This window comes from Lathamus discolor, chromosome 6 (assembly GCF_037157495.1).
Source record: "Lathamus discolor isolate bLatDis1 chromosome 6, bLatDis1.hap1, whole genome shotgun sequence".
Taxonomy (NCBI): Eukaryota; Metazoa; Chordata; class Aves; order Psittaciformes; family Psittacidae; genus Lathamus; species Lathamus discolor.
Genome location: NC_088889.1, coordinates 42,238,970 through 42,254,494, shown reverse-complemented (window position 1 = coordinate 42,254,494; position 15,525 = coordinate 42,238,970). Strand labels below are relative to the sequence as shown.

General features: G+C 40.8%; 1 protein-coding gene across 1 annotated transcript in view; it reads left to right on the top strand.

Moving 5' to 3' along the window:
- Window positions 1-241: 241 nt before the first annotated feature.
- Window positions 242-15,525, top strand: part of NUBPL (NUBP iron-sulfur cluster assembly factor, mitochondrial) — an 89,553-nt gene continuing 74,269 nt past the window's right edge. The window contains exons 1-3 of the mRNA XM_065686416.1: window positions 242-740; window positions 1,717-1,864; window positions 7,280-7,314. Of these exons, the coding sequence (XP_065542488.1) occupies window positions 606-740; window positions 1,717-1,864; window positions 7,280-7,314 (318 nt within the window). The 5' untranslated portion in view covers window positions 242-605. The remainder of the gene's footprint in view (window positions 741-1,716; window positions 1,865-7,279; window positions 7,315-15,525) is intronic.

The following is a 15,525-nucleotide window of genomic DNA, read 5'->3' as shown; positions in this document are numbered from 1 at the left end:
GAAAACAAATCAGGTGGCATCTGTCCCAGCTACAGGTCTCTTTGTTGTTTTAATTAATGCCCCAAATGATGAAATTGTATATATGTATTTGCAGAGAATGAACACATAAAGGAACAAGTTCTTGGCCACCCATTGTGCGGGTAAAGAGGAGAATTCAGAAGGCACTCACCAGCTGAAGGAGTGCCGCAGAGAAAAGGGGAACGACAGCCAGCGGGGACAAGTGCAACACTGTGAGGAATAACGCCTCACCGCTTTGTAATACGTATGGTCACCCGGTGTTTTGCCCTGGGGCCCAGTTTTCCTACAGACAGCGGCAGGGAGCTGCTTTCTCGTGCTGCGGCTGTTTTACAGTGCCACCGCTCGGCACTCAGCTCGGGAAGGCGCCGGTTTCCACCGAGGTCCCCAGCCGCACCCGTTCTCTCAGCACAAAATCCTCCATCTCCAGCAAGGTCTCCTCCACCCCGGAGACTGATGTGGCCGCTCGGCCCCACAGCGGGGCGCAGGGCAGCGGCCGAGCTGACAGAAGCGCGGCCCGGCTCAAGGGGCGGGCCGAGGCGCGGCGAGACGGCGCCATCTCAGCGCGCCGGGGCGGGCCGGCGGTGGGCATGGGGACTCCCGCTTGGCGCTGGGCGCTGCGCGCTGCCAGCTTCCCCTTCAGCGGCGGGAGGGCTCCAGCCACGCCGCGGCGTGACCCAGGCTGCGGGCCCGCCGCTCGCACCGCTCAGCTTGCCGGCTCCGCGGTGAGTGAAGCGTGAGCTCTGCGCCGTGCGCCGGGTCCGCGCCCGGAGGGAGGGGAGCGGGATGGCCCTGCCTGCCGGTGGCGAAGGGTCGGGCTGTCCGTGGGCTTGAGCGGGACCCCCGGGGGCCCAGGAGGCAGGAGGGCAGTTGCGGCCCAGATGCGCTCGGGATACCCTGTCGTGGTGTGCCGTGGCGCGGGCGGTTCAGCAGCTGCTCCGTGCTGTGGAGGTACGGCCGCTACAGCGGTAGTGGCGCGGGGCGGTCTGCGAGGGAAATGACGGGACCGGGGAGGGGAGCGAGTCCGCCTGGTTTTTGCCTGGACCCGGGTCAGTTCTGTGGTGGTGGTAGAGCTGCGCCACCCGGTAGCGGGTGGGATGCTGCCGGCATCGGTGGAAACTCCTGTCCTGCGGAGTGCCCGCAGGGTGCGGAAGAGCTGTCGTGTGCCTCTTCTGAAATAACGGCTCGGGGGACTTGCTGCAGCGAACCGGCACTCGCACAGATGCCTCTGACCCTGCCTGGGAGGGACAGCTTTCTGGAGAGCTGCCTGGGCTCCATCGGCGGCTCAGCACCCAGGGCTCCTCTTCCTTCGTTGTCAGATCTGAGAGTCGTGCTTGAAGCAACTGTAACGTAAAAGGACAGCTAGGTCTAGCCTGTTTTTTAAAGATTCCAACTTTTTACGGGGCGTTTTGTTTTAACACAAGCCATCATTATTTATTTATTTATCTATTTATTTATAAGTGTTAAGATCATATTTAACTGTTTTTCTAAAGAAAATGCCTGCTGGGGTGATTTTTAAGCAGCCCCCATTCCACCCATCTTGCCTGCCTGTGAAGCAGGCTGCATTTGAGAGAAACTGCGTGGTTTTGGACCTGTAGTGAAAATTTCTGAGCGTGCAGGTGGGTTCTTCCCCGTCAGCTTTCTCAGCGAGAACTGCGGGGTGGTGCATTCGTGTATTCACTTGGTTTCTGGTTTTGTTAGTCCTCAGGCTCCAGGGATGAGGCTCTAAGGGACAAACGTGCCCGGATCCTGTCACGCGGGCTGCCGAAACAGAAGCCCATAGAAGGAGTTAAGCAGGTGGTGGTCTTGGCTTCTGGAAAAGGGGGAGTTGGAAAATCAACAACAGCAGGTAAGATTTGTTTGTTTACTTTGAACATTCTGTAATACTTTGTAAGGAATATTTGAGCGCTTGCCAATTCCTTTGGAATTGAGTCCCACTAACACAGCCCTTCACCTGTGTTAAGTCCCATTGCAGCCATTGAGAATCTGTCTGGGTACAAAGGTATTGACTTTAAATGAGATGCAAATTGAGCAGACAGCTTTGAAGCAGTATCTTCATAATAGTTCAGTGCTGTCCCAGGACAGCTAGCTTTCTTAAGAGGTGATGTAAGCTCAGGTGGAGGGGATCATATGCCAGTGCAGTGATACTCTTCCTTCTTCCCTAGCAATATAGGTGTGCCTGTAGAGTGCTCCTCTGTGCTATGTTGGCAGAGTCATGTGCTCTGTAGGGAATACTGATATTTAGGTTTCAAAATCGGGTCTCTGTCCAATCTTCTCAACTACTTCTGTATGTATTTCATAAACAAAAGGTGAAGCAGTGGTTATAAATCACACAAACTGATCAGAGCTTTGTGAAGCACCTTAAACTCCTCTCTCAGCCCCACCTTTAGATGCTGAATCAGTTTTTCTCTAACTGTGCAGTTCCTAGGTAATAGAGCAAGATAGTACACGGGTTACTGGTACTTCAGAAATTTGCTTGAATTTAAAGATGACACTGAAGGTAAACCTGTTTGAAAATATCTCTGTAAAGTTAGAAATTTGTGTAAAAAGCTCTTCCTTAGCATGTAGATTGGAAAAGAGTCTTTCTTTAGTTGAATATTATCTACTGTTCATCTCCATTTGCTGTGATTAACACACTGATACAGCTATTAATTTCTCTATTTTTTGGTCTGTACTTCAGCCGTGCTTGAAAAGGACTTTCTAAAAAAGAAAAAAATACTAGAACAGCAAACATATCCATAGTAAGAGTAACTGTACTTAAAAAACAATGCGGAAATTATTTCTTTCTGTACATAGGATAGACATAAATACTATCGTATTCATAGGATACATGTACCTGAACAAAACTATGCAAAACAGTAAAGACTTGCATTTCTTAATAACGCACCTTTTTGTTGATGGTTATAATTAATACGGTGGTTGTTTCAGGTTACTGAAAATACCAAATATCTGTTTGTAAACCAACAATTTACAAAATGAATGTAATTTGAACAGTAAATTCAGATTATACTTCTTGTGTCTGCAAACAGATGTGCTAATTTAAGTTCTGCTAACTGGCGTCTGCGTGTAATTTGTGCGTATCTGTAATTTGTACATAAAGTATGATGTGTATCATTGATATGGGAGTTCATAACAATGCATTTAAAAATAAAAAATTGGGGTTCAACAGGCATTAAATAAGAGTGTTGAAATGTAAATGAAACATTCAAATGTTACTGGTTTTGGACAGCCTTATGTTACTGAGAGTATTCATTTGTAATACTGAGAACAAGTCTAGATTCCTGTTTATTAAAATGAGAATATATTACATGGTTCAGATGAGCAACTGAAGACCAAATCACTCATTAGCAAAAAGCATCGCATAGCATCACTGCTGAATGATGTACTTAGAATGATGTTCTTTGTAATGGAGGATTGTGGGAAACATACTTGGTGGCAACTCTGCTGACTCATTTTGAGAGCAGGACTTGAAAAAAAAGGAGGGACAGGTGCACATCTAGTTCCTAAATCATCACAGAAAATATAATCAATCTTATTTTCTGCATCTCTCAGGACTGCCAAGGCTCTTCTTATTCTTTCCTTCAGTGCATTTATGTTTATGTTTCAGTTGCTCTGGGTCTCCATTTCAGGACAGGTGGGTATGCATTCTGGTCAGGTTTGTCAGGGCGATTCTTTAACCTGATGAGTGATTACTGCATTTAACTTTCATATTGTATTCTCTGTTGCTTCTAGCATTTTTGGGTCTTCTGAAATCAATGTAGTCAATTATTAGAAGAATATTTAATGCATGTTTAAATACTTTGGTTGGCTTTTTTGTTGTTTTTTGTTTGCCTAGTGTGTTAGTATGTTTGTTACCTGTGTCTTTCCTGTGAAGTTTCTGTTGTATTTACTCCGTCTGGCCAAATGTGGGTTGTTTCTTTTTTTGTTTTGTTTTGTTTGCTTATTGTTTATGTTCCCCCAGCAATATTAACTGTGTTATATTTATTTATTTTTTCTCTTTCATGCTTTTATTCTGCATGTAGGATGTGCTCTTACTGAAACTCACTTTTTCAAGGTAGAGGCTCAAATCCACCTGTTTGGCTGACCAACCCAGGAACAAGTCCAGGCTTTGGCAGAAGTGCTGGTACTGTTAGTTCATGGTTCTTTTCTTTCCTTACTTGTTAAAAAAAAATAAAATATAAAAAGTCATAAACCAGATACTCTATTTCTAATATCCACTTACAATAAGATGTAAGTGTTGAAAGTTATCTTTCAGAGAGTTCATCTTAGTTATAGGTATCTTACCGATGATGCAGATTAACCATGTCACAGATGTAGACACACATTCAGCAGCCTCTCTACATGTCTGATTTTGGGCCAAGAAGTTTTATTTGTATTGTTAGTTCAGTGTTCTGAGAATTCAAGTGTGCTGTTCCTAAGCCAGTTTGGATTTGGAAGTTACAAGACCCAAACTGAAAAAAAACCCAACCTTCTCAGACTTGTACTGATTTCAAGAGATCTCTTTGTGCATCGTTTTTGATACTGGCTGGCTGGCTTAGCATGGCTGGAGATGCCGACTTTTCTTGGGGATTGCTGTGAAGGTTTAAAAAATAATTAAAAAAAATAAAATCGTATTGAACTTCCAGAATGTATCTGCTCTGCTTTTCTGGACTCCTGGTTATGGGAGCTTACTTGTTAGGGCCAACATAGAATCATAGAATCATAGAATAGTTAGGGTTGGAAAGGATCTTAAGATCATCTAGTTTCAACCCCTCTGCCACGGGCAGGAACACCTCACACTAAACCATGCCACCCAAGGCTCTGTCCAACCTGGCCTTGAACACCGCCAGGGCTGGAGCATTGACAGCTTCCCTGGGCAACCCATTCCAGTGCCTCACCATCCTTACAGTAAAGAACTTCTTCCTTAGATCCAATCTAAACTTCCCCTGTTTAAGTTTTAACCTCTTACCACTTGTCCTTTTGAACCTGTTACCCCTTGTCCTTTTTAACCTGTTACCCCTTGTCCAATCACTACAGTCCCTGACGAAGAGTCCCTCCCCAGCATCCCTATAGGCCCCCTTCAGGTACTGGAAGGCTGCTATGAGGTCTCCACGCAGCCTTCTCTTCTCCAGGCTGAACAGCCCCAACTTCCTCAGCCTGTCTTCATACGGGAGGTGCTCCAGTCCCCTGATCATCCTCGTGGCCCTCCTCTGGACTTGTTCCAACAGTTCCATGTCCTTTTTATGTTGAGGACACCAGAACTGCACACAATACTCCAGGTGAGGTCTCATGAGAGCAGAGTAGAGGGGCAGGATCACCTCTTTCGACCTGCTGGTCACGCTCCTTTTGATGCAGCCCAGGATACGGTTGGCTTTCTGGGCTGCGAGCGCACACTGAAGCTGGCTCATGTTAAGTTTCTCATCGACCAACACCCCCAAGTCCTTCTCCGCACGGCTGCTCTGAATCTCTTCTGTGCCCAATCTGTAGCTGTGCCTGGGATTGCTCCAACCGAGGTGTAGGACCTTGCACTTGTCGTGGTTAAACTTCATGAGGTTGGCATCAGTCCACCTCACAAGCGTGTCAAGGTCAGGTTAGGTCCTATATTGTATCTCTGCACCTTCTTGGAACTGGTGGTAATACAAAGACAACAAGAGTGCAAGAATCAGGTGGGATTCAACAGAGATGATGAGGTGTCCAGCTAGATATCCAGCTAAAAACTTCAGGTTTTCCCACTAAATTATTCCTGCTGTATCTCAGTTTTCCCTTTGATAATCAGATATCTTTTATTGAAGAAATATTGTGGATCGTACTGTAATTTTCACCCATGGTAATCTTATAGGAAGACGTTGGATGCAGAAAGTGGTTTTAAGACAGCGTGTGGAACAGCTTGCTTCCTTTGTGCCTCTTCAGACATAAGCTGCAGTTGATTTTTTTCTTTTTTTATTTATTGTTGTTTTGCTGGTTTTTCTCATTAATCTAGGATTTGTAGATCAGTCTCCAAGTTTCAGAGGATTAATTTTCCACTGATCAGTTCAGGGAATGCTTAATCAAGCATCTGTTTAAATAGCAAGCTGAAGAATAAAATCTATATGCTTTCTCAGCTTAGGAGTTAACAGAGGCTGTGTGCCTCTTAGGGAGATTTTCTTTGTTAACCGTCTCACCATTTTGTTTAAAGGAACTTACCTTTCTGAATACCAGGTTTTTTAAGATGGGAATCTGGCTCCCTAGCTTGTTCTCAGCACCTTCATACTCTTCCATAGAACAAGGCTGACTCAGTTTGCCTTTCTTAAAAGGCTCTGCGAACTGATACACAGCAATGTGTAAAGAATACAGAAGATGTTACCTGAGAAAGAGTTGTGTGTGTGGTGGTGTATTTTCTGTTGTGTTCTGCAGTTTGTTTTTTTGTTTGGGTTTGGTTTTTTTTTTCCCTTCTTTTAAAACATGTTACTGCTTGGATTACAACAATTACTGTTTGGTTATACTGAAGCTTAATAAGAGGTCTTCCAACATAACTGAAGCTCCTGAGCCATTAAAAGATAGCATTTTTTCTGTGTGTTTTTTAGTTATGGGAGTTAAGTATTGGTGGAAATTTAAAAGCTGTACTCAAACTCACAGTCTTTTTAATTGCTTCACCCTGTTTTTCTGTTTCTTTAATTGTTACAGACGCTGTCAGGGTAAATGAGATTTTGTTTTCTGACATAAAAATCAAGTGAAAAGCATTACATGTTATTCCAGAAAATATCCATGTTTAATATGTCACAAGAAATCAAAAAAAGGGGTATGATCATGTTTCTGGTCATTGTACTTTGATAGTTTAGATCAATACTTACCTAATTTCTAGTTTAAGAAAGTTCACTAGAGGCGGTGGCGAAGGTTTGTAGGGTTATTTTATAGTGTCCACTTTTCAAGAGTCCAGTGGGTACCTCAAAATTTTGTTTCCTAATGTTATCCTTTGGCAAAATATATTATATTATTAGATTATAATTAGATTATATTTTTATTTTTCAGTGTACTCTAGAAACTCAGAATTTGAAAATTGTTGCAGATGAGTTTAGGTATGTTAGCCTGTTAGCAAACATGGACTGAGATGTAGGTGCTGCTGCCACTTAAACTAGCAATATTGCAGAGTTGGAAGCAGCTAAGAGCCGAGATGATGAATGCAGTGATTAAGTAAGTATGATGTATTTATATTTTATCTTGTTAGTGGTGATAACATTGGTAGCAATGATAATACTTAGGAATCAAATTTTCTTGCACCTAATTATTTTTTTCCTCTTTCTTGCAGTAAATATAGCCCTCGCCCTAGCAGCAAATGATCCGGTAGGTGAACATCTAATTAATGTGAAACAAGCATGTGTGTCATAATTAAAATGGTTACTGCTGGGGGCAGTCACATACATTAAATGTTAGTATTTACTCTGACAGTTAAATTTCTTTGCATGTTTTTCATGGACCTTTGAGATTATTTGTTTTTATTTTATCAGTACCATGAATGACTTAGTAGCTCTCATCCTTCATCTAGGTTTGTCTGTGTCCTTTCCCTTGTGTATCTCTAAGTTCAACTGCAATTCTGCAAGGCTGTGTAGACATAGTAGAGGATGTTTGTGCAGGTTGGACACACATAATAAATAATTAAACTCCATCACTTCAGAGCACTGAGTTGGAAAAAATATGAGTAAGTGCTGGATGATATCTAAAACATTTTTTACAGCTCTAAAGATTCACTTTTTCTGGAGAAATTAATGTGTAAATAAACTTTATAAATAAACAGCTGAGAGGAAAAAAGAGCTTTGTATCTTCCCTAAAGCTTGGAAATACATTATTTGAGGGACAAAATATTGTTGGCCAGTTTGGTATTGTTCAAACTGTTATTTGGACTATAAATGGACAGTGGGAATCATTCAAGTGTAAAAACAACAGCTCTTTGTTCTGTCCACGCACTGCTGTAAACTGGGAGTAGTGCCATTGTGTACATTTATTGCCACAGAGGTAAACTTGGAAGCAAGCTTCATTTTCTATGTAAGGGTGTAGTATATAATGCATATTTTGTACTTGTAAAGCATTAATTAAATAGAAGGTATCCTCAAGTACTTTAAAGGTAGCATCTTTTTCTTCTTGCAAAAGATGAGTAAACAGGTAGAGGGAGTGAGGTTTATATGAGATCTGCACACTTGCTCTAGGAATTTTATAATAGGTTTAAAAAAAAAGTCCATAAACTCAGTTATACTTGAAAAGAGAGTGTTTAAAGCTGTTATATGAAATATATACTGTTTGTAATAACATCTGATCTGATATTTCACAGTTTTTAATTCTGTGTTTTAAATAGGCTGCTGGAGTAATTTGATTTCAGAGAAAAATCTATCATCTTGAAAAGCAAAACTGCTTGAATGGTTCCTTCTAATTTACTTTAAGACATGGTATTTGCTGTAATACTTTTACAGAATGAATGTGATCCTGCAATGTGATCTGTTATTGTGGCAGGGTCATTGAGTAGTTCCATGGAAACCATGTCAACTAATTGCACATAACTTTCTGTACCAGTTTGTTTTTAGAATTGTGCCAGATACTTTTCAAACATCCAGTTTTGTGCTTTGTTTATGTTTAGATAAAGCATCTCTCAGTAATTCTGACATACACAAATTTTGGGATTCTGCCCTTTGTTAGGAGTCAAGTATCTGTCTTTAAACATAATAATGTGATACACAGCTTCAGTAGCCCATTGAAACACTTGTAAAGCACACAAATGAGAGAGACCATAGTCTAGAGTGATTGAAGAGGTTGTTGCCGGAGCTATTTGGAAAATCAGGGACTGAGAAATAATTTTAAATTAAATTAAGCCAGTGAAGTTAAATAAACACAGAATAAGCTAGTCATTTCTGATGTTATGATTATGTAGTGGTATAAAATTGAAGGCCAGCATCTGGAGGATGTTAATCAGTGAAGAGCAGCTGAAATTGATGACATAGCTGTGACTTGCATGCGCTGATGGTCACAAGCTAGCAAGCTGCTGCCTTGGTGCAGTTGTGCATTGTATAGTTAGACAATACAAAATTAAGGTGGATTGAATAAACTTAACTCTATGTTTGTTCATGCATTAATATATATATAAACATAATGATGACATACATAGAATCATAGAATAGTTAGGGTTGGAAAGGACCTCAAGATCATGTAGTTCCAACCCCGCCACCATGGGCAGGGACACCTCACACTAAACCATCCCACCCGAGGCTTCGTCCATCCTGGCCTTGAACACTGCCAGGGATGGAGCACTCACAACCTCCCTGGGCAACCCATTCCAGTGCCTCACCACCCTAACAGGAAAGAAATTCCTCCTTATCTCCAATCTAAACTTCCCCTGATTAAGTTTTAACCCATTACCCTTTGTCCTGTCACTACAGTCCCTGATAAGGAGTCCCTCCCCAGCATCCCTATAGGCCCCCTTCAGGTACTGGAAGGCTGCTGTGAGGTCTCCATGCAGCCTTCTCTTCTCCAGGCTGAACAGCCCCAACTTTCTCAGCCTCTCTTCATATGAGAGGTGCTCCAGTTCCCTGATCATCCTCGTGGCCCTCCTCTGGACTTGTTCCAACAGTTCCATGTCCTTTTTATGTTGAGGACATCATGTTTATGTTTAATCTTTGGGCTTCAATTTGCTGGTGTGTTTATTTGCATACTCCCATTGATTTTGGCTCACTAGTTTTGTGAATCAGGGGTATGAAAGTAGTATCTTGTGACCTTGGTCCAGGTTGGGATTGTCCAGTGCTCTGAGTTGTAGGGATCATTGCAATGTTTGGTTTTCTTGTGGTGAAATAAAGAAAGTGGTTGTTTTCCAGAGTCCATTGATGCCTTCTGCTGAAGTTTACAGTGAATTTCATTGATCTCAGATATGCAGCAATGGACCTCCTAATTTTACTTCTAATAACTACTGATTGTGCATCAGCTTCATGTGGTTTCCCTTCCCTTCATTGCTACTGTAAGTTCACCCTTTCTGAGGAAGCAGTAATGTTGCTGTTGATAGATTAGAACATCAGCAGCCTCCTGCAGCTTCATTACAGTCCTTATGTCTCTTATAAGGCAAATACAGATTTATAGAAACCAGTTCTTGATGTACTGCTTGAAGGAGGAATGAAAGGGCTTGTGAAGAAAGGTAGGTCACCATGACAATACAGATCTGTGCTTCCTTCATTAGATACAGTCTCTTTCTGTTACAAGTTCAATGTTTGTAACTAGATTTTCAAAGCAAGTAGTATACCAGAGCTAAAGGACTTTAAAATAATGCTGTCTTCTGATCTTTCAGGTGTTCTTTTTCAAAGATTACAGGTCACAGGCTATTGAGAACAATGTTTTCTAGTGAGGGAGATCTGAGGAATATGTTTTCAGAGGAGAGTGGATTAGAATAGATTCTTGTTGCTTTCAGTAGCAGCTGTGACATTGTATTGTTGTTTGATAATGTCATATGAAGGAAGAAGATTAACAGTCAAAGCATAAGGAATATTTTGTCCTCTTGATAAATGAAAGCTTCCTTCCATTTTCTCTTAAAAGTCTACTTAATATAGTTAAAAAACAAAAAAAAAACCCCACTGTTTATGTAGATAGGTTTCTTTTTTCACTTTTTTTCATGTGAAAGCTTTTCCAGTTATACAGATTGTTTAAATTATTAAGGCATCGACAGAGCCTTGGACATTGTCATTGGCATACAGTGTTGTTGGCAGAGCTGTGATTAGAATTCAGGAGTTCAAGTCTTGCATGCTGGTGCTCAGTCTGTTTGGCATATTTTTGCCTCATGGTTACAGAATAAATAATTCAAGACAGGATTTCATTTAGATGCCTGTATACCACGTCCAAGACGAAGTAGTTTTTGGGGGGAGTTTTGTGGGGTTTTTTTTGTTTTGGTTTTTTGTTTGTTTTTTTGTTTGTTTGTTTTTTGGGTTTTTTTTATGCAGCGCCAGGGAAGCAAGTCTGCATTAGAGGGCAGTGTCTTATCCCTTTCTGGAATATTAGGGTTTTGGTACCCCAGGTTACCTGTTGTAGATGGATTAGTTAAGAATTGTGTAAGCTCTTGGGCCTTTACCAAGATGTATAAATCTATACAGTGTTCTTTTTGTGTTAACTTAAAGTTTTACCCTTGTGTCCTGTTTGTAATTGCTTGCGTAGTTTGACAGCTGATTCTTTTCATTCTTTTGATGTACTAGCAGCTCCCCTAGGAGCACTTGGGAAGAATTTTTGGGTTTCATGCCAGGACGATTCATATTCAGACTAGAATGACTATTTATGAAAGCTGCCTGGCCAGAGACAATTTATTATAGTAGAAACAAGCTGAATTAATAGATGGCAGCAATAATAGGATAGAGATTGCTTGTTTATGAACAGAGTATTTTAGTGAGCAAACACCAGCTGTGCATGACTAAGGATGGCACAAATCCAGTTGGGAGGCTGCATGCTTGTGCTGTCACTGTTAGGCAAGCTCCCCAGTAAGATTTCCTTTGACTCTCCTTTTCTTTCCAGGAAGATTTACATTTTTCCCTATCGGATGAAATGGTTTTTATGTTGCAAAGGACAGAGGAGCAAAGAATACCATAAGGAAAAATTAGCATGTAGGTGTAAGCAAGTGGCTTCTGTGTGCAGTAGTGGGGGACGTGATTAAATGCATCAGTGGTAACTCTTCCAGCCTAACCCTTTGTCAGGGGATTGCTGGGTCAAGCTGACGAGGACCAATATTTGAAATACAAAGTTTGAAATACAAGTATGAGTTGTCTTAGGGAGTGGCCTTTGTTTTAGCAAGCAAACCCACTGGTTGCTGAGCAACATAGTATTTCAAGTGGAAGACCATCCATGTCTGTGTCCGCACGCAGGCGGGCAGGGCAGGCTGGCAGCAGAGGGAGTTCGGGAGGCCGAGCAGGGTGCTTCTCCCCCTGGCGTTTCGTTTAACCTCAGGCACTGAAAGGCCAAACACATTGTCTTGTGATGTAAATAACGCTGGAGAAAGTTGATGATTAGCTACATGAAAAACACTCATGCAAACAGTATCACAGTCAAAATGTCACAACGCAGGGTTTGTTTTTATTTTTGAAGCAGAAAACTCGTGTGGGTTATCAACCTAGTATATGCATACACGGTTAAGAGGTTTCTCGCTAATACATACTAAGTTACAGCATAGGCATTATGTAGTTGTGAGCAGAGTCTTTGTGTAAATTCACTGTTGTGGTAATAAAATCAGTTTTCATTATTTCAAACTGCATATTTAATCAAACAACACATGTTAATTTTGAAGCTACTCAAAATCCACTCAGCCTATTTTCCTTACATTCCAGCTTTTTCCAAATATTTAGTTCTTGCAATTAAACTGTATACAGGATAATACTTGATTACTGCATTAATAGGTAACCTCACAATGTATATACATTTCTTTCTGGTAAGGAAAAAAATTCTATATGGGGGAAACAAACAAATATAGAAGAATTTAGGCAATAATGGGCTCCTTCACTGAATAATTGTAGAAGGAAGGCAAGTTCTGACCTGTTTTGTCCTCCTCCTGTGCAGCTTTCCTAATTATTAGGGTTTGATTTCTTTACCTTTGTTGCTTAGCGAATCAGAAGACTTTAACTGCTATAGATAAGGTGTGTATGCTTGTTACTTAATGCTAAAAAGTGTCAATAAAGCTGGAGATGCCAGTTAGAATTGATTTGGGTTATTTTGCAGTGACAGGTCAGCTTCTAGATCAGCTGAGAAAATAAGAGAATAAAGCTTGAAAAATCTTACTGTTTTCCAAGTAAAAAATAAGTAAAATTTGAAATATTTTTAAACACAGTCCACTAAAAAAAAAAAAAAAAATCCTCAAATTAAGCATATATTCATTTGAATAAAATAAAACATTTTTGAAGCACTGCATGTAGGTACCTGCCATCCTGAGTCAGTATTACCTGCATCCTGAGTCTTCCAAGTCATTGAAAACCTAGTGCAGATGTCAGAGGCCGATGTGAGAGGTGGAGCAAGTTTACAATGATTTGGCATGCTGTGAAAGTGGTGAGGCATCTTGCAGAGATGTAGTAATGTTTGGGATTCTGTTTTGGATTTTGGTAATTTCTTTGTAAAATTGTGCTGTCTTCAATTTTTCAATAGGAAGAAGAGAAGGCTCTGAGGAGACTTTACAGCAGCATCCTAGTAACTGAAGGACGCTGACAAGAAATCCGGAGAGGGACTTTTTACAAGGGCATGTAGGGATAGGACAAGGGGCAACAGCTTCAAGCTGAAACAGGGTTGATATTGATTAAATATAGGAAGAAATTCTTCCCTGTGAGAGTGGTGAGGCACTCAAACAGGTTGCCCAGACAAGTTGTGGATGCCCCATCCCTGGTTTGAGCAACTTAGTCAAGTGTAAAGTGTCCTTGCCTTGGCAGGGGGTTGGAACTAGATACTCTTGAAGGACCCTGCCAACCCAAACCATTCTATGATTCTGTGATACATAATGTGCAAGAAAGGCCAGAAGAGCTTGAATTCCTGGTGTCTGGTTATTCAGAAACCTGACTAGGAGTTACTGCAGACTCTTGTGGAAAAAGTGCCAGAGAAGTTCTGTAGCTGGCAGAAAATTAGATGATCTTCATATGAAGTAAAAAGGCTTTTAAACCAGGGGAAGAGTGAGTGTTTAAAACAAGTCTACATTTCTAGGATACAGACTTAGGAAACTGCAGAGGTACATTATTGGCTTTAATCCAATTTACAGCTAGGCACTTAAATAGTGTGCAGCTGAAAGAGTTAGAGAATTAGGGATTAAAAGGTGGATATTCAGTGTGTCAGTATGTCAGATGAGGAACCTAGAGCCTGTCCTGATTTTAAGTTCTCTTTTGTCCTATGTGTTGCTGCTTGCAGTTTGGGATTAGCTCGGAGTCTATAATGACATTAAAAGGGTAAATTGAGAGTCCTGGTGATGGATTAACATCACCAGCTTTAAAAATAACTGGCACCTTCATTTATCGAAGCTGTTTCTTCTGTCTTCAGAATGGGCTGCAGGTGCTAAATCCTGGGAGCACTTCTGGTGTAGGGCATCCTTCACCCTATGGAATGTTGTCATTAGCCTGTGCCTTTACCCCCCCCCAGGATGAACACCAGGGAATTCTGGGGGTCTGCAGAGTTTATTTCAAAGTAAAATATCCAGTAATGTCCAGTGGGGATACATATGTCCTACCAAATATGGAAAAAATTCTCACAGAAGATGAGCAAAAGTAAATTAATGCTGTCAGAGTCTCTGGATGTTTAGCGCTAACGTAGGCTACGTTAAGTAGCAACTATTTATAGTAGCTTTTCTGTGAACTAATTCTTTTTTTTTTTTTTTTTCCTTTCTATGTTGGCATAAAGTCTTTTGTCAGCCTTGTTCCTCAATAAAGCGTTTGGCAACTTGGAAGAAATCAATGAATGTCACCAGATTCTCCCCTGAACACAGTATTACGTGCATAGAGGTCCTTTGTGATGTATGAATAGAACTGGTTGCATTTGGTTGAAAAATCTGTTACTGGAAAACGTAATTGATTTCATAGTTAATATTACCTGAAAGACAAAAAGGGGAACCTGCATAAAGAAAGTGTATTAGAGAGACCAAACAACTCTTAAGTGTTTGCTGAAATAGTCAACAGGAGGAAGGATATGGATAATTTTGTCATTAGCGTGGGCCTATGTCATCTGTACAAGGACCAGGTATGGTAAAACTCATCTGCCTAAGAATACAAACGATAACAATTGAATAGTTTTGGTTCTGCATAAGGAAAAGCAAAGGAAGCAAAATTTACTGTTTTTTTTTTTTTTAATAGGTCCTCTCTCTGCCAGTGTAGAGGGACTGTATCTAATATGGTCTTCAATAACTTCATTTTAATTATCTCCCCAAAAGATTTTATTACAATTAAGCTCAGCACTTGAAAATCATTAATTCCAGTTACAGCTATCTTGCAGATCTGTTGCTCACAAGGCAGTGGCCAAGTTCAGAGGCTAAACTGAACTTTAATTATGCTAAGAATTTTGCAAGGGAAGTTAAAGGAAAGGATTTTTTTTAGTGAGGTTACCTATGCCTGTGATTTGTACAATGCACAAGACGAAGCTGTAGGATTCCCATCTTTTAAGGGTTTTATGCAAGAACGTCTTCTTTATCTATTGATGAAGCATTTGTTTTTCTTGTAAATACAGCATCTGTACCTGGTGACTGAAAACTGTAGGTGAGAGAAGTTTCTAAACTGCAATGAAAACTTTACTGTGTTTGTACTGGGGTAAGAAATGTGGTGATTATATAAATGTATCTTACGCTGAATATTTGTCAGAAATGTTTAGAGAGGTCTAATGGAGAAAATCAATATCTTGCTGAGAAAATTAATGGTAATGAAGTAAAAAGGATGATGTGGTTCATAATATAAAAGTAGAAGATGAAGAGGAGTTATACTTCTTTACCATGGTCCTTTATCCTGTATATGTTTGTTTTTTTTTGTGGTCTTGTGCTCACCAGTGGTCAGATGAGAACATGACAGCTAGCACCAGCACAGCAGAAAGAGC